Genomic DNA, 27,439 nt, shown 5'->3' on the forward strand with positions numbered 1-27,439 from the left:
AAGACAGTGAAAGTAAACTTAATACAACAGCCTGAACTTCAGTAGGAAAAAAAGCAAGAAAACAAAGTGCAAATTAATCACTCCATAGCCTTACATTAAAGTTCCATCAAATAAGACAAGCACATAAGGATAAATCTTTTTTAAACAAAAATTCCATTGTTGAAAGTTAACTCCACACCATAGATAAGGCCAGAGTCAGAGATACAAAAATGTTTTATTCCTAAAGAATCTAATGACACTGTCTGTGTTGGAAGAAAGCGGGAAGAAAGCTTCTCTCACCCAGTACTGTGAGGTGAGATGGGGGTGGCTCTCATCTCAGTGAAAGGAAGCAGCACAGCTACAATTGCAATTTCCTGGGATGCAGAGACGTACAACATACCACTGGGTGCTAGAGGAGTCCTACACATGCATTAACTCCTTTGATAAATCGATGACTATATAATGCTCCAAAGAATTCACAGGTCAGCAAAAGGAAAATTTCATAGCTTTGCTTAAGTGTAACCCATTAAAGACTATGGAGCTGCAATTGAAGAAAAAGCTCCTGGCACAGCACAAGGCAGACATTTGAAGCCAGGATTAACAGGGGTGGTAGACCAGGAGTGTCACTTGGGTGTTCACATGTTATTATGAAGTAGTGCTTACCTCTTAAATATCTTATTGCGGTCACTGTCATGGAAGACAAGAAATCTGGAGTAACCATTCTTGAAGAATATTTCCAAGGCGATCTCCTGAAAGGTAAATCATTTACAGTGTGAAGAGCTGCAGAGCACAGGTTAGTGCTGCACAGTCCATCATGGTTTGTCCAGTTCTTCAGAGCTTTAAAGAAAAATGCCTGGACTTCATATCAAGTTTGAAGAAGTACAGCAAAATATGCTTAATATTCCCCATTTCTCCAACTGTAGGAATAATCCTACTGGGTTAACTAGGAGTTCAAATGCTTCTCTGAAGCAAAACCAGACTCCAGATATTGGTTCCATCACCCACCTGCCCCTGCTGCTTCTGAAGCATTTTTATCTTGAAATCTCAGTATGACTATCAAGACATAAGTAGAATTAACTTCTGGTTAGGTGATAAAAATAACACGAAAAGGGGATGCTAAATAATAGTTTCTTTCAGAAAGCAACCATACTGCTTTCTAAATGAACAGTGGGCACAACAGAAAAGCCGAAATAATTTCTGCTGACTAGAAGCAGCACAGGAGGAAGGGGAGTTTATGACATTTCTCACTGTAGCTTTAAATAATCAAAGTTGAAAACATCGCCCCCTTTTTCTGGAATGTCTCCACACAATCCTGTTTACTCAGTGACTGGTCCTTTTTTCTCCCTCAAAGTCAGTTTGAGTCAGTTATATAAAACTATAAAGTATAGTGACTGGGAACCCAGACATGAGTTTCAATCCAAATGTGGCAGGTGCAGTGCAAACCTAGAAAAACACCACAATGGGAACTTCCCTGTACATGATTCACAAATTATAGACCAGAAAGGTAATATGAGAGCAGCTACAACAATAAACAGCTTGCAGCATTTGCTTTGAAGCTCAGCTTTCCAAACCAAGTCTGCTCAAGCGTCACCATCACAGGTGATGGGCTATGTGGTTTCACAGGGCTTTGCTCTGAGCTGGGTTACGTTCATGAACAGATCAGCTCCATGAGGCATAGTAGCTGCCTGAACAGCTGATCCACCTGTCAAGCAGGGAAAGTACAAGGAATCAGTTTTCTTTTTCTGCAATAATTTTTCAAAGTGGTTTCTAGCATGGAAGCCCAGTACAAGAATTTGAGAGCCTGATACAGATACCTGAGTTTTCAGTTCATTAATTAAGGCAAAGCAAAAATAAAACAAAAAAATCCCAACAAAAACCCCACAACGAAAAACCTCACAAAACCCCCTCAAACCAACAAGCCCGGCCTTTGCCCCAAGCCCATTCAAGGACTGGTTTTGCTTATCTCCATTTTTCATTTTGGACCACATAAAAAATTTCCATTTCACATGTTTAATAAAATCCGTGCATACACAGGCATGGGAATATATGAGAAGGTGGCAAGATGCCACTGGCAACTTTGATGTTATTCACAAAACTGAAAAGGTGACAGTTCTGTTGCTCAGGTTGCTTACCACTGATGTATGAAAATAAGCTTCACAAAGTTACTTAGAACAAGACTTAACATTCATATACATGCTTGGAGAGTGACCTAACCATTGAGATATGCTATAGCCTGAAACAAGTCTTACCTACTAAAATTGTCCAGTTTGCATATATAATTAAATATAAAATAACGTAGGGTTGAGTCATGGATGATGAGTTATGGATGAGTGGCATACTGCATGATGTAAGACAATAATGAGCCCCATTTTGTCCAACTTTTGCAATTTCTGAATGATTTCTTAATTCTCTGTTGAAGCTCAACCTTCCAAAAATGGATTAAAAATGACGGGGAAGTAGTTATGGCTGCTTCAAAATTCCATATTTTTGGCAATGACCACCTGTGAATTAGTCTTTAGACTGTACCAAAACCCTCTAAAGCAAGTGAAGGCTCTGGTGCTGCAAGGAGCTCTAGGCACAACTCTTCTGTGACCCTTACCACAAGCTCATCTAAAGCAGACAAAACTAAAGAGGTACCAGGCCACTGGTGATGAGTCGCTTCTGGGTAGTGCAGCTAAAGGTACAGAGGATTCAAATCCTTTGCTCCAACTTCTGATTCATTTATTGACTCACATGAACAACTTCAAAGTTATTCCAAGAGGCCCAGGGTAAGCATGTTACACATACCTATAATTCACTTACATCCAAAACTACTGAAGTCTGTGGGAGTTGAGTATTACTGAAAGTCAGGCACTTACTGGAAGCTTGCATCAAAACCCAGGAAATTGACTTCCAGTCTTATTTTCAAAAACATTGAGGTAATCTGTGAAGAACATTGATAGTCTAACAACTAGTAAGCAAACCACTCCAGTGAGGGTGCTTAAACACTCTGGTGAATATAAGGAGGAGTTTGTATTACCAGAGGCTAATGAAGCAATGATGGGAGCAAAAGCATTTTGGGACTCAAGCAAAGAAATCTCCTCAGTCTTATTAAAAATTGTGCAAGTAGTTTTCAGTCACATGCCATTACTGCTGTTGCAGCTTTCCCTCAAATGACTGAGCAAGTTGGCTCCTACCTGCAGAAGAAAGCGCATCAGATGAATCTCTTTTATGTCATGATATGAATAACGGGAACACATCTGGTCTCCCACAGCATGATCTTTATGACATAAGTTGAAAATAAATGGATCACTGATGCTGGAAGAGAAAAATATAAAGAAAGAAAAATTAGTTTGAAACAAAAAAGATCAGGAGAACTGTCATGAACATCCAAGTTCTCCCTAAAGAAGAATAAAAATACTAAGAGATAACAAGACCAACTGGGGCATACATGAATTGAAAATAAAGCTAAATACTAAAGGCAGATGTTGTACTATTTCTCAAAATAAAATAAAGAGCCTGTGAGGTTAAGGGTAGGTTTGGAATTATTATAGTGTGTGCAAATAGGCAGACAGCAATGTTTTGCACACACCGAAGTCTGAGAAGCAGCAAGGGAAGGAGCTGGGTGGAAGAACCTGAAAGCTTGGGTCAAAGGCAAGCATCAGATGGATACACAGCTATTATAAACAACAATTAATTGGAACACATAATTAAGCAATTAATTATTACTTTACTTGTGTATATGTACGGCAATTGCTATCTACAGCCTAGCCTATAGCAAATCCCTCAGAAAAACAGCCTAAGCTTTTATCACACCCTGTCCAATTGAACCTTAGATTAGAGGTTGATTGATTAGATTGACTGATATTGGACTTGGTAAGATTCAGATACAGAGCAGACAGGGAGTAAAAACACTGTTACTCACCATCCCACCAGGCTTTGCACATGAGCACACAGTATGCACAAAGAGCTAAATCTAACAAACTCATTATCAATATTGACCAGTTTCAATAAATCATGAGTCAATGATAGCAGTGTGCCAAATATTAATTATGATTCTGTCTCAGAGAAACAAAAAACTTATGAGACAATGAAGCTAAAGGCTCTTGTAATGACTTCCATATGAATAAAAGATGGGAGCCAATCAGAAAGAAACATTAATGACGTTTAAAATAATTGAAAACCAGCAATGTTTGTGTTAGACTGCCCACCATCTCCATCAGTCAGAGCTGGGAGTTCTTGTTGTACCTCCAAAGCCTGTGAACAAGCACCTAGGTTAGTTATGTTAAACAATTCTGTGAAGAGATGGAAAGGATGGCAAACTTCTTGCTGTGCTAATATCCTTCTTGAAATCCCCTCAAAGTCTGTGCAAATTCTAGGTATCCATGTGCCAATAGTGAAGTTAACCCAGATCTCTGGGAGGAAAGAATGACTCACCTGGACAAGCAGTGACGTGTACAGTAGACTTCTTCTAAAGGGGATAACACAAAGCTCTCACAGATGTAGAAGTGCTCTTTGCCAAAGAGCAGCACTCCTTCCAATGCTGTGTGCCCCTGCACAACTGCCACAGAGCACTTTGAAGTGACCTAGCGTGGAAGTAAGCATAACGAAGCCAGGAGTGGGTAACAAAGCCAGGAGTGGGTAACACAGCAGACAGGGACAGCTCACCCGTCCAAATCAGCTGCCATCTTGACTGGCAGGTCTATAGGGATGCAGCCACAAAATCACCATATGATTGACAGAACATTCCTCTTGTGGTACGAGTAGTGGGAGGGTCTGATGTCTTTTTCCCCCATTAAATCTGTTCCTTCCTCATCTATCTGTGGCTATATTTAGCACCATACTACAGAAAAAGAGCTTGCAAATGTTGCAGGAGTTAGCACTGCAAAACTTAATTAGACAGCAATACATACTACACAGGCAGGGGGTTGAAGCACCGAGGAAAGAAGTGACTGACACAACATCATGCAGAAAAACAGTGGCATATAATAAATATATGTATATTTAGGATACAGAGAAAAGGCAAATATTTTTATTTATATCCCAGTGAAACCTATACTTGAAAAAATCCTGCAAACGGATCCCAGGGACAATGAGAAAGGAAAGGATCTAATACTCTGGGTATCTATCTCACCATGGCTAGCTGAATCAGATTACAATGGATAGAAATCTTGGTAACAAAACTCCTTGCAGTGGCACTTTTCCTTCGTATATTATACAGAAGGCCAATCAAAATATATGCATCTATGATTCTAGTTGTCCGAAAGACTTAGTTAAACATTCTGAAATAGTTTTAAAAAAATCCTCCCTTGGCATCCCAAGACTCACTTTCTTTTTCTTTCTCCTGAGCAAATAAACTTGGCCCTTAAAATAGAGGAATTTCTAACCCACAATATAGCAGCACTGGGAATTTCTCAGCAAAGTAGTTCTTCAGTCATATAGTGCAGTTCATAAAAAGTTTTTTGGGGAATTGACCAGTTTTGATGAAGAATAAAAACCGTTCTGGAAGTTTCTACGGCTGAGAGATGATGTAGAAAGGAAGCAGACCAATACAGATACCGGAAAACCCCAACGACCTGGACAATTGTGTGAGCTGTGGGAAACTTAACATTCTGATTGTAAAACAAACAGTACTTCAGTGCAAAGAATTTCCCTAACATTTAGAGGCATGAAGTTCCATATTTTTCTTTTCTGTTGCTTCAATCTTCTATATATACTTGGCTCCAAAACAGCAGTCCACTGGTTAGGGCAGTCAACTGGGAGGATCAAGGTCAACTCATTGCTGTGCCCAGTTTGGACCAGAATTTTGTATCTCCTACACACCCAGGTAAGGAGGCAGGAGCTAATCATCAGCGTACTATCTCAGTCTCAGATGAAGCGCCCTCTGCTTGCAAAAAATCCCTTCAAACACACTAAACCAAGATTTTGGGAGCATTAGTGTTTTAAACACCAATACTACCTCATCTACTAAGAAAACTGCTCACTGTCAGCTCCTTCTGTAAGTCAACACAACCCTGAACCACATATAATCCAGAAACGAGTGCAAAATATTGTAAGCCGAGCCCATCTGAAACTGCAAGGACCAGAGGGCTGCATACAGAGGGATTAGATCTGAGAGGTATTTACGTAACAGAAGTTTGCTGGTTCAGCAGTCTAGTGCAATGTTCTTGAGAGAACTGACTGACAAGTATGAGAAGTATCACAAAGTCTGTTTTCTCTCTTAAGGTCTCAGTGATCTTACCTCTACCAAACTTCATAAGAACAAAGGTCCTGTATTATTTTTGTGCATGCAAAATTGACCCAGAAATAACATTGGTTCTACTAGATCATGTAAAGTCTACATGGTGATATGTAGAGTAAATATGACTGTCTTTCGCTTTTTGCCTTTGCTCCTACCTCACTATTTCTGGAACCAAACCTACAACTTCCTTGCCTCCACTCCAAAATACACATCAGGCAGTTGTGTAAAATACTTAAATGGATACGAAGTGGAAATCCAGACTTCTAAGAAATCCACCCAGGCAAACACCGAGTCCACATGCCAGAGATTATGTGTGTGGTTTTGGGAGACACATGGGTTGTGAAGGGGGCCTGCTCATGATCACTAATAGGGTCTGGCACAAATAATCACTTTGTTACTTCACCTAAGGCAGGACCAGAGCATGTTAGCTGGCCTTGAGAGTAGAGAGAGCGTGTACCTCTCTATCTCAAACCTTACACTCCAAGCCTCAGTGTACTGTGTACTATCCAACCAGTAACAGTCACCAGTGCCAAATCCATTTCTTCAATTTTATGTGATCACCCCCAACAGAATTAAACTCATCTGCACTGTTAGAAATACTAGAGCCTTTGGGATGAATCTGTTGTTCTCATTTGGAGAACAGGGTTCATTTTATTCCAGGTGAATAATAAAGATCTGACAAAAAGGTATACTGAAGAATCCCCACCAGGACAGTCTTGTACCTACAGTCTTGCACTGAAACACCAAGCAGCCCGAAATTATCATAGATTAAATAAAAGCTTGCCTTTTCTGTCAAAACAGAACAGAATCCTGTTCACCAGACACTAGAATCATTAATCAATGAAGCAAACATGACATAAAATAATTGAATAATTACCTTCTAAGGTATTGCCCAAAGCCCTGAATCTCTTAATGCTCTGTTCATTCAGATGTACAAGGAAATTAAAGCTGAAAGGCATGGGGTTTTTTCTTCTTGTTTTTTCACAAGAGCTGTTTGTAAATGTTGCAGTTGCATTTAAGTAAATAGCCATAAAAGCGTATCTGCTCTGGAGTTCAAGAGCCAGATTTCCAGAGGAATCACATGCCTGAACAGGCAAACAGTCTTTACAGTGTTCAAAAACACTGGAGGAGGTTAGCCATCTATTCCTGCAGACTCTGGTAGCGTTAGCATGGCCCGCTCAACGGAAAAATTCAGTACAAGGAAATTTAAGTCACAAAACCATCTCACTGAAACACACTTACCCATGCCACACAATCTCCTGAGCATAGCATTTTAAAAGAATAAGGATAAAAGAATGACAATTCCAAGTCAATTCAGAGGTCCATATAAACAACTATGCTGCATCTTAGTAATAGAAGCTTATGGAAAGTGTGCAAGAAATGTGCTAGGTATGGATTCATTCTTATCTTCATCTACCTTCTTAGCAATCAGTGGCTTAGGGACTTCCTGAGGCCCCTTCGTCGTCCTCATTGTCACATCTCCTGTGTCCCTACAAACACTCACAGCTGTCTCTAATCACTTGCTTAGCAAAAGCTACAAAAACTTTGCATAACACACATAAAAGCAATGCATTCAAGTAGCATTGTATCAGGAATCACAGAGATGAAACCCGTAGTTATGTACTCTTTCTGCCATTTCTGTTGTGTATTGAGGAATCCCAGGGTGCATCAGCTACAAAGGACCTGTCAGTAAAGTAGGGTCAAGGCTATTTGGGGTCACAGAGTTTAATATTACTAGGAGTACATGAAATCAAATACATTGCTTTTACAATTTTTGCTAGGGAAACAGATATGGGTTATCATGGTGAGATCAATACAGGTCCACCTCCCTGTGCCACTCACAAGATCTTCCCAGCAATGACTGTTAGTTTGCTTGTTGTTGAAATCTCCTCTTACTTTGAAACCATCACACACGCGTCTCATTAATCACAGCTTAAGAATACATGACAGGTTGCTTCATTCTTCCCAGCTGCTCAATGACCAAAGGAAACTAAATCCACTTGACCTAGTCTTTAGCGGTAGGCACTCTAGGCTTGAGTTTGGTTACATATGAACTGTCACAAACACTGGATCAAATTTCTTCTGCTGAGAGTTGAGTGAAACCATTGGAATCACTAGAAAGAAAGCCTTTTGGTCACAACTTTGCTTTAGAAGAGCCAGGACACATTCCTTTTTAAGCAGGTAGCCTCCACTCACCCTCCCTCCCCTGCAGCAAAAACCCCATGTGGGAGATGCTTCTTCCACATCCACTTCTCACGTTTTAACAACTTTCCAAATGCTGCAAGAAAAGAATATCAGATATTTGGGAGAAAAGGAGGATGAGTAGAGACTCACTGAAAGCTGCCATCTGTCCCAGCCCATCACCAGCCTGAGAGGCTGGCATCCTTTAGCTGATGCCAGCATCTGGAAGACAGTTCTAGTAAGATTGTGCTCATACCTCTTGAACACCCAGACATCTCTGTCTCACTCCAGGCTCCTGTCAAACAGAAAATGCTGCCAAAAAGTAATATGAGCCTTTAAATTTCCCCTTAGGTCAGTTCACTGAAGTTCATGCCCTTCCCACTGCTCTCATGACTCTTTCAGGAATAACTATAGAAAAATCTGCCTGCTCCTTTCCCTGTTGCATCATTCTACAGAAAACAACTGTTAGGGGATCAGCTCTGCTTTCTTGAGATGGCAGTCATGGCCCTGGGGTTTGTCAGGAGCTCTGCAGAGATCCAGGGAGCAGCTACAGCCTTACAATTGAAAGATACTATTCATCAAGGCAAACTCGGAAAAAAATCACCACCAAACCCAAACAAACCCAGAAGCAGATATGAAGGGAGAATACTAGGAGGTATCCATGGAGCACAAACTAGTGTGGTGAAGGAGCACATCCAGAACAGCAGAGATACGGCTAAGGATGCTCTGTCGTTGGTTTTGTTTTGTGTGTGTGTGTGTGTGTGTAACACAGCATGAGTCAGACCCTGTCCTTTGCACCTAGTAGCAAAGTTGTTCCGTGATCTAGGGTAGGCGTGGAAGAGCATAGGCTGGGGAAGAGGGTCCCAGCAGCCTCTCCACTGCAGCAGAAACCCAGATAGGGGAAGTCAGGGGAGTAATCATCTGCACTTTGTCATTCTTCAGATGCTTCCATCTGAACACAGGCAGAATTTCATACTGAAAAATCTCATTACTGCTTAGCATTACTTCCTGCAATGGGGTAGCCATTACAATCTCCGCACCTGCAGCAGGGAGGGAAGAGGAGAAACTCAGGCACAGAAAAGGTAAATGGTTTGCCATTTGGACCTGGCTTCCCCGTCCCCTGCTTCAGCCACAACAGCTAGTCCCTGTTCCCATTGCATGTCATCACATGTAAAGCTCCTCACTGCTGCATCCTCGCACTGGGATGAAGTATAAAAGTTCTCCCATACAAACAGCCTGCAACAGTGTTTTGCATTTTGCTCTCTACAGCTTCCTGAGAAGGGGAAGTAGAAAGGAAGGTGCTGATCTCTTCTGCCTGGTATCCAATGATATGATGCATGGGAATGGTTCAGAGCTGTGACGGGGAGGTTTAGACTGGACATGAAGAAGCATTTCTTTACTGGGGATGGTCAAACACTGGAACAGGCTTCCTAGAGAGGTGGTCACTGCTCCAAGCTCATCAGTATTTAAGAGGCATTTGGACAAACCCTTTAATAACATATTTTAGCTTTTGATCAGCCCTAAAGTGGTCAGACAATTGGAATTGATGATCATTGCAGGTCCCTTCTAACTGAGATTATTCTGCTTTATTCACAGCCAAGAGGTGTGTGCGATGCCTCTAAAAGCTTTGGCTCCACGAAGTGGATGCAGAGCTGCTGCACCATTCTGCCAGTCCTAGATGCTGCACCTTACAGCTGCTCCCTCTTTCAGTTGAGCCTGTTCTTTAATCAGCTACTTTCTCCCAGCCACAGATCCCACTCCCTCTAATTTACGCTAGTCTCTTCTATTATTGTTCTTGGCGTCTCTTGTGCTCACTCCAGCCCCTCCTTCAAGGAAAGGCATTGTGCCCAGATTTCTGCTAGGCCCTGCCCTCTTGTTAACTTCAGATTCATTACCCCAGCTGCTTGGATTTCTTACTGTCTCAAATTACTTGCTAGGAAACAGAGGTTTACTTTTCTACAAAATTCAGAATTTCTACACCAAATCCACTTCCCAAACCTTCCAACATTTTCCTCATCTTTTACATGCTAACTACATATTAACAACCTGGCAGGACTACTTTAGGGTTGTAAAGATCAGGGAGGGAATCTTGCAACTTGGGGGCTTGGGTTGCAGGTATAGGAATCCAATCTCCCTGTCTCTGCTGGTGAGCCAGGGTTATTTAAAGGGCTGGCTCTGGCCTTTGGTAAGCAAGTTGATAGATTAGGTCAGGACAGGTTCTTATTTGTATTTCTCTTGCAAAATTCTGCAGCAGCATGTGTTTTGTAACATCATCCACATAGCATATAACCTCTCCTTCCGTGCCTATGAACATACAGTTTCAGTATACTAAAGACAAATGCAAAAATGAATTCTTCACCTGTACACACTATAACCTCAATGGAGCCTCAGCAAGATGTATAACCAAGCAGCCAGAGTATGACAGTTCGGTAACTTCAGAGAGGACAGCCCTAATAGCAACACCTGTAAATCTGCACCTGCAGTCTGATATATTCATCTAGTGAATTACACACATTAGCTTGTGTGCAGGTAAAAAAACCTGCCTTGTGCTTTGGGCACATACACATCGATACTGTTTTACACTACTGTAAATATAGCACCAGTTCCAAACATTTAGCAGTGATGTGACTCAGTTCCCAACTTTGATTTCAAAGTCACATTTGTCCCAAGCACACCAAGAGCAGTCCTTTTGCCCAGCTTTCACAAATGGTCCCTACTGGGGTGATCTGTAAGGGAGAAAGTAAAGCAACAAAATATCTCAGCTACTGGCCCACCATTCTCCTGCAGGCTGCTCTGACTTGTCTCCAGACATCTAGCGTATGGGTGAGCCATAAACATCTAAAACTCCGCTGAACACCACTTACTTCTTTATGTACCTCCATAGAGCCAAAACGCAACAATGGTCCTCTGTACCGTGCATTTCACCAGCACTGCAATACAAAGTCTTTGGCTTTTAGATCTGCCTTTAGCAGATCACTGAAAGCTGATAGGGAATAGGGGGAACTAGTGCAGAGTATAGAAAGAAAAAGGAAGAGAACAGCAAGGATCTTCATGTAACTGGAACTGCCACTACCCCCAGGGTAGGGTGACTGCAGAGGAGAGACTAGGGCTCTCTGGGCAAGGAAAATGGGATGACATCAAGAATCCTGAGATCTGGAGGCTGCACTACGTAGGTGAGGAGGAAAATGGGACAGCTAGCTCAAACAACAGGAATGCAAGGGCAGCTGAGGGGCAACACAGCTGAAGCTAAACTTCAAATAATCAGGAAAGAAATTGTGCTCATCACAACACACTGTCCCTTCCAAAGGCATGGCTGGGACACGTGGTGGAAGAGATTTGCGATTCCTTTGCAACTTCCTTCCTCTAGCAGGACAGGCCTATATCCAGGACTGTAACATACTCCTACTATCCCCTCCAGCTGCCATTCTGGCAGAAGCCATTATAAAGGACTGAAAAGCTCTAAAGGTGCTTTCTCCAGCAGATGTCAATGTGATACCTGCAACTTTCAGCGATTCTGACATTAGCCTGCTATTCTTGGGAGGTCTGATACAGGCTTCCATTTTCAAGCTTTGGGAATGTCACACAAAATTTAAGAAAGCATTATTACAATTGCAAAGTCATATCCCCAAAAGTCAGCCTGAATTCATCCCCTTTGTATATGCGTTACCATGTAACTACAGGATTAAATATTATTTTTTTCATAGAGCCTGCTCAGGATGGACACATGCTAGTGATGAATTAGCACTGTGTAAGGAAGATGACTGCAGTCTATAGCATTCCTGCCAGCTGTAGAACACAGAAGGTGCAGTTATATGTATTACAAGGATTCTGGCTGGAAGAAACAGACTTATGGTCAATACAACTAAATACTACTTTGAAGGTATGCATTCCTTCTACTCTATGTACTGGAATAGCAGAAGGGATAGTCTTACGGTAAAATCAGCAAGTGATTATGTCATTAAGGTCTGTAATTGCATAGATCTGGCATTAGTTTCTTGATTTCTGGCACTTCCTAAATTCAGTGCTTGACTTTGAAATCTGGGAAATACATTCCTCTGTGCATAGTTCATTGTGTAAAAAAAGTGACAAAAAAGGACACAACTAAAGGCTGAACTTTGCATGGTCTGAGTGTTGTTCAGAGAGCACAACTGCTCCCTCATATGATTAGCCCCCACTTTCAGGGACTAGCCACTCAGTAGCTTCCTTTAGCTTATACTCAAACTATATCCATTTGCTTTCTCCTTTATAGTCCCATTCTCTTGCAGTCCAAGTGGCAAACTTACCTTGTTTAAATACTTAGAATTATTTTCACAGGAATTCCTAGAAATGTTTTCTATTCTATTTTTCAACTAAGATAAAACAAAAGACGAGATCACATTAGCAAAACAATACCCCTCCTGCACCCATATTCTCCTGATGTAACTTGCTGAGTAATAGACTCTAGAACAACAGACGTCAGAGCATTTGATCTGCTGCTTCTGCAAAATGACATCTCACATACCTGAATATATATAAAGGTGCCTGTTTAATGATAATAGAAAAAAAAAAGCAAAAAAACAAAAAAAAGCAAGCACTGGGTGACACTATAAAACAATGACCACTTTCCAGACAAGGGTTATCCCCGTGTTCCAGAAATCAATCTAGTATCTGCCAAAGCATCCCAATGACTTTTCTGTGAGTGCAGTAGGTAAGATGGTTCCAGTTGCCTGCTGAAAGTGCAAATAGCTCACGAGGCAGCCATTTACAAGGCAGGACCACAGCGCACTAAGTGAGCGCAGGACAGCTAATGTCACCCCCTACTGCTTTTTTTAATACTTCTGTCAGCTCAGCAACACAGTGACTGCTGCTGGAAAAAAACATGCCTGGCATTTCTGATGGCTTCCCGTGGAGTTACATGGAGAAGAGACAGACAGCCTGAAGGCTCAAAATGAGATCAGCGCATGGAAAACATGCTTCACATTTTCATGCCTGTCTCTTTCTGCTGGGGAGAGATATGGGAGAGGGAGGGGAGAAAAGGAGGAGGAGCAGGGAAATTAATTATGTTGTGTAGAGAGACAGTGTATCAACAGCTCTAAAAGCATGAGAAAGCCATTATGTTAGAAAGCACGAATGTGACCCCTGGCCACTTGCAAAGCATAAAGAAAATTTGGTGTTGATATTGAGACATAAAAATAAAATAATTATTTCTATATCTGTGTACAACTATCACAGCACTGTGATGGCTGTGTTTAAATGTTTCAAGTCCAACTTGGCTTCCACTATGGGATGCCAATTCTTGGGCCAGACAGGGGAATGATGCCACTGGAAGAAACAAGGCATACTGCAAAAGGTCAGAGGACAAGGCCAGGTCTACTACTCACGACAAAAATGTATAGTGCATATCCAGTGTCAAGGATTTGATTTGGAGTCACTGTTGTGAGGACTATTCTGAAAGCAAAGGGCAGGCTGCTGGCTTTCACCAAAAGGATCAAACTTAGAACACCAGACCAAAGTTACCATCCCCCTGAGTTACCCCTATTGACTCCACAGCTCATGTTCTCCCCCAGTATTCCTGAACCTGCCTCTTCCTTATGCTGGGAATAAACCTGGGAGAAGGATATCCAGTCCAGTACAAGAAAAAAGAAGGAACAGTACTGTTATGGCTAGATAACACACGATAGAAACATCAAACAGGAAGCAGGGAAAGTCTTTACAGTCTTAGAAGGAAGAATCTGTCCAGTACTCATGGGGAGGCAGAGAAGAAAAAGGCATGTGAAGGGAGGAAGAAAACATTTTCTGTTATTCAGCAGCAAGAGGTTTAAACATCACCGAACTAGCAACCTATACAAAATCGGCACACTCTTGCAGAAGTAATAAATAAATTTGATCCAGGCATTGCTCTGAGCATGAGTAAAGTTGGGGAAGCAGGACAGGAATTCTCAGACTCATCATTTGCCATGTCTTAGGCAAATTCAGAGAATACTGTCCCACAGGTATGAGATTACCTTGGTAACATGTCCAATTTTTTTTCTGTTGCTTCAAAAAATTAATGTTGAATGCTTTTCAAGAATAAGTCTATACTGGAGTTCATACAGAGGCTGGAAATTTGTACTTGTTCTAAGAAAACAGATAGTGATGTTTACTGTAACCTGAATTCACCTGAAGCCCAAACTGAAAGGAACAGATAGGCCTCCACATCCAATTTACCCTCTAAAATGCCATCTTCCCACAGAAAATTTTCTAGTTCATCTTGCCTACCTTTTCACTCTCTGCAAACTCCTGCAAAATAATTTGTCTCTCCACACACAGTTCCAAGAAGTCTTCTGAATGGAAACTTTCATGTAAAGCAGGGAAGAACGTTAGCTGGTTGCAATCCAATCCCTTCTTATCCATCTCCTTTTCTGCTCCATTTAACGTCAGCTCTCCTATATCAATATAAAAGAGATTGCAGTTTTAGTGGCAGCCGGGTGACATCAAAAGCATTTGCCATTTAGATTTTCACCCAAACTATTCTACCTTGGGAAAAACCAGTATTTATCTGCAAAAAAACAGGCAAGAGAGAAGTAAAATCTGTGACTGCAAAGGAAGGATGCTTAGTTCAGGGAACTAAAAACAGGTAGCTGCACTCAGTCATAACTCAAACTAAATTCCTAAAATCACTGAAGATTAGGAAATTAGGAAAAACTGAAAATGGCAGTCTTTTGGGAACATGCACTGAGCAAGAGAACCCAAGGAGAGACAACACACTCATATCTTGCCCAAGCTCTGTCCCAAGTTTTGCAAATTCATGCAGTGCAGATTGTTAGGGAGGGTATGATCAGCCTTCTTAATGAGGTAGACTGTAACCACTTTCACGCAGAAACTACATTGTGCTTGAATCTTGTTCGGACTCTAGAACAATGAGCTCCACTTTCACATGTTTGCTAGGCCCTATCACACTAAAAAGTATACAACAATACTTCCTATTCTCAACAGTGTACACTAGAAGCTTGACTTGTAACAGTCATACAGGTGGCTGATATCCACAGCCTTAGACTTGGCTGATATTTCCAAACTGCAGTTCTTTCTCAGTGTTCCCCTCTAGCCCCGCAAAAAACTGTTGACTTCCGTACCTTACACTCCACCTGCTGCCCCTCTTCTTTTTATGTCTAACGTAACAGAAAACCTGGCCTTGGAAAATGAAAAATGTTGACATGATCATATTTTGAAAAAAAAATAATTCTATTTTAAAAGCCGAGAAACAATTTGACGTGCTGATCTTGATGATTTCCTTCCACTCTCCATCATTTTGTCCACATTCTTGGAAAGTTACAATTCCTTTTACCACTTCTCTAAGCCATCTATTACCTAGGTTGAAATACTATTTCAGAGGTAGAACTGGAGGGTCTACTAAAAGCAGGGGGAAAGTCTGTACTTTTCCTTCTGAGTTTAAGCAGCTGGGAGCTTTCCAGATGCCCAAGAATGCCCAAAGCTTTCATTTCAAGATAGCTTTTTTGCTTTTAGAAATTTCTGGTGGCAACAAGAGAGCAACATATTCTGAAGACAGTTTATATATCACCTTTAACAATTGCATCAGTCTTTTCCCAGATGTTACAGTGACTTTTTAGCCCAGAGTCTTAAGGTTTTTTTCCACTAGATGAAATTCTGACCTGGAACTCCATACACTAACTTCAATTCTCTTTTGCTGTTTGTGTCCACCCTCTTGATGGTGTAATTCATCCCTAAAAGGTTACCTGGATTCACTTCAGTAGGGAGGGTTGTTTCGTTTCTGTTTGCTGCGAGAACCTGAAAAGAGACTAGGTGTGACTAAAGTGGAATATGCAGACAGGTAAACAGAACTCAGAACATTATTGTGGAGAAAACCACAGATTTAGAGCTATGTTGCAAATAAATGTCTTGGAAATTCAAATAAACTCATTTGAAAGGGCCCAAAGGAACAATTAAATATAGGAACAAATATCAACAATTAAGCAAAAGGACTATTGTCTTTTCAAAGACTACCCTGCATGAGGCCAGTTATAGGATAAAAAACATACCACCCAATCCACAGGAAACTGCAAGAATCCAAGCTTCACATAAAAGCGGAAAATATCCTAGAGATGGGAATCTCCTGATACACTAAAAAGCTTCAGCTTCTGGTGGATAGGATTTGGCACTTAGACACTAAAAAGACACTAGTAAATAACCCACATATACAGTTCAATGCTTAGTTCAAACCACTCTAATTCCCCTTTCGATCATCCACCAGCTCTAGCAGTCCTAATCAGCGTAAGACTAACAGGACAGTGCAGCCTTTTAACTGGACTCTTTTTGCATGTATTGGGAAGCGCTGTACCCATGAGATGGATACTATAAGCAGTATATGAAGAGCAGAAAAATATGATCAGGTTATACTCTCATCTGGGGAGTGTGGGGAGATCTCATACCAGGAAAGAGGGAAAATCATTCTGTTGCTACTAAACATATTGCAGCCCCTCTTACTCTCTCAAAAACAGACCTGTTCCATGGGTTCTTTATGCATGACACAGCATATTGACAAGTCATGTGGTGAGAACCAGAGGAAAGAGGCGAGTATAGTCACCAGCAACTGTTAGAGAAATTGTGCATCTCCTGCAAAAGCTTTCTACCTCACTCCTCATTCGCATAGTTGCCACTCGGGTTTTCACACGTTGAATCCTCCTTCTCATTCGTGAAGGCCCTTCATAACAATCAAGAATCCATCGTGGCTCTAAGGATCGTGATGCATCTCTCCATGGACCCCTACTGTAGAAAAGCTGCTCCTCAAGCATCATCCAGTCCTTGGCTGCTTTGCTGTAACCACACTGCAGCATCTGCGGGACAGAACGAAATTGTGCCACTTTTTGCACACTTCTATCCAGCATTGGCACCACTGCAGTGATTCAGAGGGATCTACCCAACCTATTGGATGGGACCATTGCAGAGGTAACTCTGCAGACCCAGCAAACACAGGTCCAACTGACCACTGAAAGTGTGCTGTGGGAGATGCTACAAGCCAAAGTAAGATACAGTGACGAATACAAGTATGTTGCAAACCTCCTTGAAAATGGTTGCTTTCATTAGATTTCTGACTTAAAAGCAGTAAGCCAGAAGAACTCATCACAGAGGTTTTATTCACTTCAGTTTTTTCTGGTGAATGTTTGTGTCAAAAGGCAACAACTATGCTCGCTGAAAATACAGTATGAAAGTCTCAGTCACAAGTGTACTGTGTTCCCTCCAAGCATGGCATAAATCTCATTATTTCTGCTTAGGAGGTGTGTGAAGGGAGTTGGGGGCACTAAAATATCAATTTAAAGGAGAGAAGAGGTGAGAATTTCAAAGAATGAAAGTCTTGTTGGTCTCTGATGGCCAATCCTGAAACAGAAACATACCTGTAAGATTTTACTGGCTCTGAGTTTAAGACCTCTTGAAACACTCTACTGGCTGCTGAGAAAAAAAGGTCAAAGTCCTCACTTTCATTGCTGCCACTATGAGAGTTGAATAGTTCATTTAAAAGAAAAAAGGCTCCTAAAGATAAAGTGAGGAATCTAATTGGCGAGTGATGCTATATCACACTTTGGTGTTGATGTCAGGAACTCATCAATTCTCAGTATTTTTTCAGACACACTACTCATTCCCACTTCTGAAATGCCTGATTTCTCAGGGTAGTCCAAAGGCATCCTTTCAACAACAGAAAGCTGTTGCACAGTATTGCTGTTCTTTACCTGTACGTGGTCCTTGTACAAAGAGGCATACAGCTCCTGCCCAATTCTTCGGTACCGTTCCATACATGACACAAATCCCTAGAAGAAACATCAGAACTCATCACACCAAGGTTCTGCAGGTGTAAACTCTGGGAGGGGCAGAAGCAGGCATTAGTTGCTCTGTCTTTTACAAGAATAGGGAATATGGCCTGTGGCTGGAAGTTTGACAGCTCTCCAGATGCCATAGCGATGAGGCAATCATCTGAGAGCAAGTTGCACACTTACACCAGGAAGATAAACATATTCATGATCTTAACAAGGGTCATCAGTGGAACTACTCAGAAGGAGAAAGAAAACAGCAAATAAAACTTAAGGCCCTTCTTTTTGGAGCTGAATTAGTTAGTACTGCAAGTAGCATAAAAGGCAATTATTTGTTGTAGAGACCCAGACTGAGGTAAGGATTCATATCAATACACCTGTTCCTTGCTGCGTAAACAGAAAGTGCAACGAAAGGAATGATCCATGTCCCTTTTTTGCAGACAGGAAACCAAATATTTCCAAAAACATTTTTGAGATGTAGGAGACTAAGTCCTCTGGCAAGAAGCGACTTGCAGTATAAATACACTATTTAAAGGGATTGTGATGCAGAGATGTCTGGGCTAGTTCTAGAACTGGAAACTTGTAAAGCTGTGCCAGTGTAAGACAACACACCCATGACAACTGCCTCTGCTCCACTACACAGCACAGATATGCCCTAAACTCCAGTGCTACTCAGGTGTTTCTGAAAACACACATTTTCTAAAGCACACCAACAGAACTTCCTGGCCACCTTTCCTTTCCAGAACGTACTAGACTCACAGAACAGTAAGCATGCATTAACAGTCATACATTTAATCTGTTGCTTTATTGGAATGAACTTCTCAAACTAAGGGTCTGTATGCAAGTACAAGAGTGATGAACTGCTGTCAAGAGATTACAAGTTGCATTGCCCACTCTGCAAACAGATCATAATGTGATCTTAGGCAAGATATGCAATTGTGCTAAACCACTACCTCTCCAACCACAAAACAGAGACTATAACACTAGCCTCAGAGTTAAACAGGCTAAGACCATGAACAACTGTCCAGTGTGGTGGACTCCATAAACTCAGGGAGCAGGGAAATGAAATGGGTTTCATTGTCTTCCTACCTACTCCACCAGAACCCACAGGTTTTGGGGTCACAAGGTTCATGTAGTCAAGATCTATACAGAACCAGAGAATTTTGAACTGCATTTCCTATCTGAACCTCCCTTTTGAAAAACATCAGCAGAAATATTATTAAACTCAATGGAATCCCTCAGGTGCCAAACAAGCAGCATAAAAATAACAACAAAATACAACCTAGGATAGTCACTATCCTAATAATTCCTCAAATTCAGCTGTTAAACTTCAATCAAAAGATAAGGTTCCAGTTTTGAAAATACTTAGGTTTGTTCCCTCCTTTTTTCCTAGCCATCTATGAAATTCTGGGTCCCAAAGAGACTTGAGGTAAAGTATTTGTTCTCATGATGTACTTTTTTGCCTGATCAGAGAGACAGAGTGTACGGAAAGGCTGTGTGTATAAGTGAAGCACTGAGCAGCTGCCAAGTAAGCTACTGGCTTGTTTTATATTCTTGCATGAAGGAAACTGAAGAACCATAGGACTGTGCTTTAACAGGCTATCAAACACTCACGGGAATATTCTAGAGTCTTGTAACTCAGGTTTTCTATGCCAACACAAATACAGGTGCTCTATCTATTTCTCTCCTTGCTCAGTATCTCTTTGTGTGACTGCTGACAGGTAGCTACTGGGAGGAGTTCAGTATCACAGCCTTTTTACTAACAGTCACAGGTGAAAATTCTACTGTTTGAAAGCATTTCCTGGAAAAAGATTCTAGCTATCCAATTACAGTTACATGATGCCATATCTGACCTTCTGGGCATACTTGCTTTAAAATCTTCCAAACCAGAAGCTCTCTAAAAGAGCAACTCTTTTTTTTTTTTTTTTTTTTCCTTTGAAGTCAGTGGTATAGCATATCGGGACCTGACCCAGAATGATGCTCCTAAACACTACTGAAAGAAACAGAATCCCCAAAGTCATAGTATCCAAATAAATCGTAAAAATCTATTCCATGTGCCAGCCAAGTGTGTAGGAAGGATGTGGGCTTACTTGAACTTGATTTTGAAGTAAAAATGAGATTGCTGACCCTTCCCAGGAACTTACAAAAGGTACACCAAAGCCATGAAATGCAAAGAAAAAAAAAAAAAAAAGGAAAAAAAAGGAATCAGACTTGCTGACTATTAACTGCATTACAGAGAGTAGCAGAAGTATCTGTTCCTTTGATAAATTCCTAAGGATTAGAGTTGGCAGAGAAGGCAGAAACTGTTCAGAGATTACACAGGAGAGGTTAGAGTGCCCCCAGTGCTATTCAAAGGCTCTCATGGGCACCCGAGCTTCCCTGACAAAGGTGAGACAGCTGTGAGTCAGAACTGGCTGTGAAAGTCCCAGCCTCTCACTACCTAAAGCCACGGATCAGATGGGTAACTTTTAAATGCATGGACTCTGTGCCATGCTGGCAGTGATTCCTCACAGCAAACTGTCTAGCTGCTGCTTGCACTGCTATAATTAAGTTAACGCACAAGGTCTATGTGGTGTGCCGATTACTGCTGGCTGCCAGCCAGGTCTGTACCCCTGCCGTGAAGTCAGATTTATTGGTGTTTCCCTGCAGGAAGCTCCTGTTTTACACTGATGAAAGTCATTACATTTTTGTTTGTTTAAAGCATCATTAAATCTGTAATCACAGTTGTGGCCTCACAAAACTATTCCATAATTCATATAAAAATCTCATAAAGGCTGACCTAGAAAGCAACAGCATCTCTGTGCTGTTGAGCTGGGCTCACTAGAGAAGAGCTGAGATCCCAGCTCTGTGTGGACATAGGGTAAAAGCCATTCAGAGTAGACAACAGATTCCTCCAGGTATTAACAACCATTTTAGATACCCACAGGCTATTCAAGCAGAGTCAGTGCTCTACTGGCAGCTGTTTCAAAGGTGCTTATAGTCTGTATTTCACTCATGGTCACTGATCAGACCCCTAAGGTCAAAGCCCACATTGCAATGATTCTCACTGACTTCACTGACCCAGCTCCTAGCCTTTGAAAAGTATAAAGGGTCCTCAGAAGGAAAAATTCTGCTAGCCACATCTGGTGAACTGAAGACTAACAACTTTGGCTTCCAAATGAGGTATAACTAGCCATCTTCAACCAGATGAACATGCCCCTGATGATCATTCCCACAGGAAAACCATCTGGTTGTAAAATGAAATGAACAGTTCACAAAACTGGAGATCACTGTGACTGGAAAAACAAAACAAAACAAAACAAAACAAAGCCAAAAAACCCCCAAACCCAAACCAACAAACAAAAACAAAACCTGAAAAAGATATCCAATCAACATGAAGAATATAGACTAGGCTATTAATTATTAAGTTCATTCAGAACAATTACACTGTCATGCTTAATGAAAAACTAGTGCCAACAAGTTTCTAACAAAGTTTCCATTAAAAATTGTAGGTGGTTATCCTTAAAAATGGCAACTCTTTATGCAAGAGATTAAATACGACGGTGCCACAGTGTAATACCTATCTTGAACAAAACCAATACATCAGCTTTGATAATTGTTAATATTATGTAACATAATATCAGGTTTAAGTTTCATATGCAGAAAAGCAAGTGTAAATGCAAGAAATATGACCTGCATTCTAGGGAAGAGCAGACTAAAAGACCATATTGATCCATTGTTTCCTAAAAATCTAAGTATGATACCATGCTTTAAGTCCTTTTTATACAGACTACTTTGCAGCCCTAGACAATCACATTCTAAATAGAAACAGATAATTTTGCTGTCTCAGATTCCCTAGGCAATATTTAGAGCTTGAAAAGGTGATGAAATTTGCAACTTTCCCTAGTAAAAAACAAACAAACAAACCAACCACAGAATCAAAAACCTTTCTCCTCTTGCTGCGTAGAGACTTCATGCACATAGGAGAGAAAATGATCAGTATTGGGGAAAAATAAAACGAGCAAGTAGAAAAAAAATCTGTCAGAGAAATCCACATGCCAAAAAAAACCAGAGAGGGGATTTTCTATAATTTCTTTCAACTAAAGCAATTGAAAGGCTGCTTGTAACAAGAAACAGTTGAGAAGAAAAAAAAAAAGAAAGTTTGAGGTGTGACTTCTAAGTTAACAATTCTCTACTGAGCTCTGGAATGTTTCATGTATGAATTCTAAAATTATTTATATATATATATATATATATCACTTAACACTCCTGCACCCCATAAATATTCAAGCTTGCCATAATAAACTCATATTGCATGATACAGATGCCACATACACCATGATACAGACGCCACATACACCACAGTTCTTTCCTAAAGAAACATTGTGTCATTGGAGCTCTGACTTTGAAGCTTTTTTCAGGGAATTAAAAGCTATGTGATGTATTACAGAACACACATGCACACAAAAGTATGTGCCAAAACTCTTAATAAATAAAAATAAGCTTCAAGACAAAATAATTCTGGACTTGGAAGAGCCAAAAGAAAATCCAAATATCCAGATCACTCACCGTGCCAATTGAATAATCTCATGGATGATAGTGAGAATACCCACATACTTGTTCCGAAGCATGTCAGTTTGGTAATCTCTTGGTGAGGACTAGAACCACTGATATTAGTCTACTACTTTAGTTCTTCCGAGCAAAATAAATATTATGAATATAGAAGCGCACACAGTAAGAGCATTCACATAGTATTGCAGCTATTACAAATAAAACTACAGTACTTTTCACCAGTACATCTCAGAGGTCTTTATGAAAGAGGTCGAAGTCCTTAGCTTACAGATGGGGAAAGTAAGGTAGTGAGTTTCTGGAACATCCTGCCACTACGACTTGGTTGCAGGGGAAGGGGGGTTGGTGGTGTGGCAAACCCAACACAAATTAACTTGAAACAGCCTGATAAGCCCACAAAGAGGATGTATATGGTGACAGCATGCAGTAGTGGGAAGGGGAAACAATTTGACAAACCAATTTGGAAATCCCTTCTACTCTTTATGTTCCCGGTGCCAGATTGTATCCTAATATAGCTGATCTACTAGATATTAGATTTTATATCACAGGAGGAGTTCACATACCTTATTCCTCTGATCTGGGCTTTCACAATTCTGTATGGAAGGTTTTTTGATCTAATTACAGCTATTCAAGTGATCAGTAGGTTTTTAGAAAATATTCCACAGGCATAGAAAAACAGAACAGTGGGTAAGGAGCTCTTAGGGACAACAAACTGTATGTAAATAGCATATGTGACAGTGGAAAAGAGTTTGTGCATGGCAGAAACTGTTGTCATGACCCTTATGCAAGAAATCGTATGTTTCAGGTTGTGTTCAGGCATATAATTCACAACTTTTATGTACAGGTTGTCTGCTACTGAAAAGGGGCAGATTTGCCTTTAATCCAAGCATTTAAGATACAAGCATACAGATACTACACACACAGCACTTGGACCTTAAAAGTGGCAATTAAACAAGCTTAAAACCTCTATGGGTGATGACTGCAAAAGAGGAAAACAGGAAATCTGCATCATTAGAATGAGAAAAATTACATGATACTACTACATGTGTGTGATACACTCTTCCCATCTTGACTCCAATAGAAGATCTAAATTTCTGATTAAATAGAACACTAAGGAAATGTCATTTTATAAAGAGTAAACTGTTCACTTTTACTTAAGCATGTATTTCCCAGCAGCTCAATGTTAAATGGTATCCATCTGTGGTGCAGCACCTCTCTCAGCAGCCCCATAACCAGCTCTCTCCCCTGGACTGCATACCCTAACCACTGTGGATCTCCTGTCACTGATGATGTGACTTAGTGAGGAAGGAGACACTTCTCACAAAACTGATTGGTTTTTGAAGTCATCATCTAAAGCCAGTAAACTTTTTAATGGAAAATTCCCAAACCACAGTTTACAAACCATAGCTACAGAGCCAGATTGCCAGCAGTTAAGTTTTGAGCCTAATCTCTTCTGAGGTGCAAAAACTATCTTCATGTATTCACTTCAGTTCTCATGCTCCTTTTTCCACACATCTAACCAGAATTTCCCCTCCTGACATGCACAATTAAAACGCAATACTTTTGGTGTTCTCCTGCTAAATCACAGAAAATAAATCAATCCCTTCTTCATCAGCCTCGCAAGCAGAGGATCAGCGTACAGCTAGGCATGACAATTTTACAGAGAAGAATCTAGTAAATTACTAGAGCTGGGTGAAGTATCCAATTCACCAGCCTTGTTGTATTCAGATACAGGGACAAAGCACATAACATCTCCTATTCTACTACTACTACTGCTACTAAATCTAACATGGTGAACCAGAGACCAGGTACATTGATATCCTGTGCAAATAATAAGCCACCCACCTTGTGAACAGACTACTCTTCAGGTAATTCACTATACACTAGGAAGCGAGTAAATTCATTTCATAAGAGGAAAAAATGTTTCATTAGTCACCAGGTAACAAGCATTAAGCCAAGGCAGATAACGTTTTCCTCAGCAGATTAAAGAGCTTTTATCCTAGTCCTTCACATACACTCTCCACACTGAGGGCTGTTTGCAGGCTCTTTCAAATCACAAAATTGTTATTGCCATGTAGATTTTATTGTTGCTTTGCCAAAATTCATTTAGCTTTTCAACAGACTGTAGTTCCAGCAGTTAAGTGTTGCATGGAAGCTTCGTGCCTCAACCCGCTAGGAGGCTAATGCACAGTGCCAACTGCTCCTAAGGATCATGGATGGATTCCTGGCATCACCAGGTGGTTGGGGAATAGCAAACTTAATGAGAAAAACCTCCATATTTCAGTGTATCATAAAAGTACCCATACACAGGGGTGGGTTTCAAAAGGATAAACCCAAAGTACGGTGTACATGTGATAAGACTTCCATACAGAGCTAAACTCAGGCAGCACAGAAGCAGCTCTACTTCTATAGCAACTATATATATATGTATGTATGTATATATGTTGTGTGCATACGCACACACTGCTTCAACAGATGATACTGTTAAGAGATGAATTCCTGGGAGAACAGATAATTTGTCTTCTAATCGCAAAAAAGCACAATGGGATACAAGACATGTTTGTTCTTTAATCCTGTCTCTGAGAATGACTTCTGTGACTTTGGGATAATTCACTCAACCTATTGAGGGCTCAGTTTCCATCCTGCTACGTCAGAGGTATTAGCTTTTGCCTGTCTGAAAGGTGAAGGTCAGACTGGCATTTTAGGGAACAGCAATGGCAACTCTTCTTGCCTTTACTTCTTACTTACCATTTTACTATTTCTATTTAAAATGGTGATTTTTTTATGAAGTTCTATGGGTGTATGTAACTTAGGGCTCTATTACATAGTATTGCAATGCGTTAATCTGAAAGCCTCATGAACTGATGTTTTTGGATTACATTTGAATCATGGTTTTTATTTAAGAAAAATGTGCACTTCTAATCCTTTAGCTGATGTCAGAATTCTGTGAATATAAGCATATGCTTAGAGCCCAGAATACAGAATACAAGGAAATGTCTCTTCCCTGACCCCTAAAATTATCAGTTTACCTAAAATGACAGGATTATTTCTGGAGCTTTTTAGTGTTTGTAGAACAATCCTGGGCTCTGCAAGCTACTCTGCAGCAGAAAGCACGAATGAAGCAACCAGATAGGCACAACCAAGCTTTATCTTTAGTTTGGTTAGCAAGGATAACAACAAGAAATGAATGGTCACAGACTTCAGCACAGGTTAGCAGCCCATACCCTCACTTAGAACCATTTCAGCTCATCTTGCAGAGATTACCAGGATCTCCCCTATTTCCTGTACTCTCACATAGCACTATCCAGTTCACACTTGTAGCTATTTTCAGTCCCTGCTGTTTAATAGGAATTCATACTTAATTTTCTGGGCACCCAGACTCCTATGTGCATTTTATACTGCCCCCTGCATGAGATGAGACACCATGTATAGACACATAACTTGTTCATAAGCAGATTCAGTCATAATTCTTCTCCTTATAAAGATTTCTAATAATATAAAATGCAATTGAAAAAATGTACAGTTTGTCTTTAAAAACAGAACCAATATGGAACTTAAAAAATAACGAATAACAAAAAAATATTTTCTGGTGGGAAACTGGATGAGAATGTTGAGTCCATCCAAAGTTTTAAAACAAAAATGTAAGTTTGATTCTGTTTAAATTGATGCTTCAGGCTTTTGAACAAACAATACATATAAACCAACTTAATTAAAAACAATTTATTTCTGAAATTATTATAAATAAAATGTATCAAAATTCTGGAAGAAACTAGCCACATTTGAATCAAGAAATGTAAAAAAATTATTTGTCTTTCTATATATTCAGCTGAGAAAAAATATTATTGTTTCAGTGGCTAGCACTTGTTTCTAGAGTTTCTCTGCAAGCAAATAAAACTCTGCTTTCATCCCCATTAATACCATTCAACTCGTTTGGCATTGCCTGTTATGTGAAAATAAAACTCTGCAACTAGCAGCTCTTAAAAGATGAGATTTCAATGCCAACAGCTTTAAACATTAAACTCCACTCACTGAAATCATGTATCCAAGCTTAAACCTGAACCAGACACAATCTCTAGCTTTAAAAAATACATAGGAAACAAAAGAAAATATCTTTTCATACAACGTGTACTTAAATTAAGGGACTTCACTGCCACAGGACATCACCAAGTTTAAAAAAACAGAAAAAAATCCCTCTGAATAGTTACCCACAAAAAGTTTTGGAAGAGGTTATTTCTTGTATTTCAGGTTTTAAGATAAAACTGATACAAATCAAGAGAGGAACAATTTTGCTAGGACAGAATTTGTACTGTACATTGTGCTGCCATACACCATCTCCTGTAGCAACCAGTACTGGATTTTTAGGGGATAGACTGTGGGGTGAGTGGGCTGCGGATCTGAGTCAGCCTAATAATTTGTATTCATTATCACACAACCTTTATTATTCCAGCTTCTCTGTTAAACAGTTATTTTCAAAAACTGTGAAAATTATTCCCATACTTTGCAGAAAGTTCAGTGATTTGTATTACATAAAATCAGATACCTCTGCATTTTATGTTTTCATGCAGTTTTAATCTAACTTATTGACCTGTTGAATTACTTCTTTATCATCTTGTAAACAATCTGAAAAATGATAAATGAGCAGTGTGTCAATATCTGCTTAAGAGGACATAAAATTTCTTTGTTCAAAGTTAAAGAAACTTTTTCCAGCTTGCTGCAACATACTGTAATTTAG

General features: G+C 40.3%; 1 protein-coding gene across 7 annotated transcripts in view; it reads right to left on the reverse strand.

Annotated features, from left to right (window-relative positions):
• The window catches only part of WDFY4 (WDFY family member 4), a 144,870-nt gene that overhangs the window by 46,468 nt on the left and 70,963 nt on the right, over positions 1-27,439 (reverse strand). For all 7 annotated transcript variants that reach the window (XM_056352640.1, XM_056352639.1, XM_056352638.1 and 4 more), the window contains 7 exons: positions 18,082-18,159; positions 16,987-17,190; positions 16,093-16,144; positions 14,618-14,784; positions 4,396-4,544; positions 3,156-3,276; positions 643-728 (listed from right to left, as the gene is read on the reverse strand). In XM_056352640.1, coding sequence (XP_056208615.1) covers positions 643-728; positions 3,156-3,276; positions 4,396-4,544; positions 14,618-14,784; positions 16,093-16,144; positions 16,987-17,190; positions 18,082-18,159 — 857 coding nt within the window. The remainder of the gene's footprint in view (positions 1-642; positions 729-3,155; positions 3,277-4,395; positions 4,545-14,617; positions 14,785-16,092; positions 16,145-16,986; positions 17,191-18,081; positions 18,160-27,439) is intronic.

Source organism: Falco biarmicus, chromosome 9 (assembly GCF_023638135.1).
Source record: "Falco biarmicus isolate bFalBia1 chromosome 9, bFalBia1.pri, whole genome shotgun sequence".
NCBI classification, from domain to species: domain Eukaryota; kingdom Metazoa; phylum Chordata; class Aves; order Falconiformes; family Falconidae; genus Falco; species Falco biarmicus.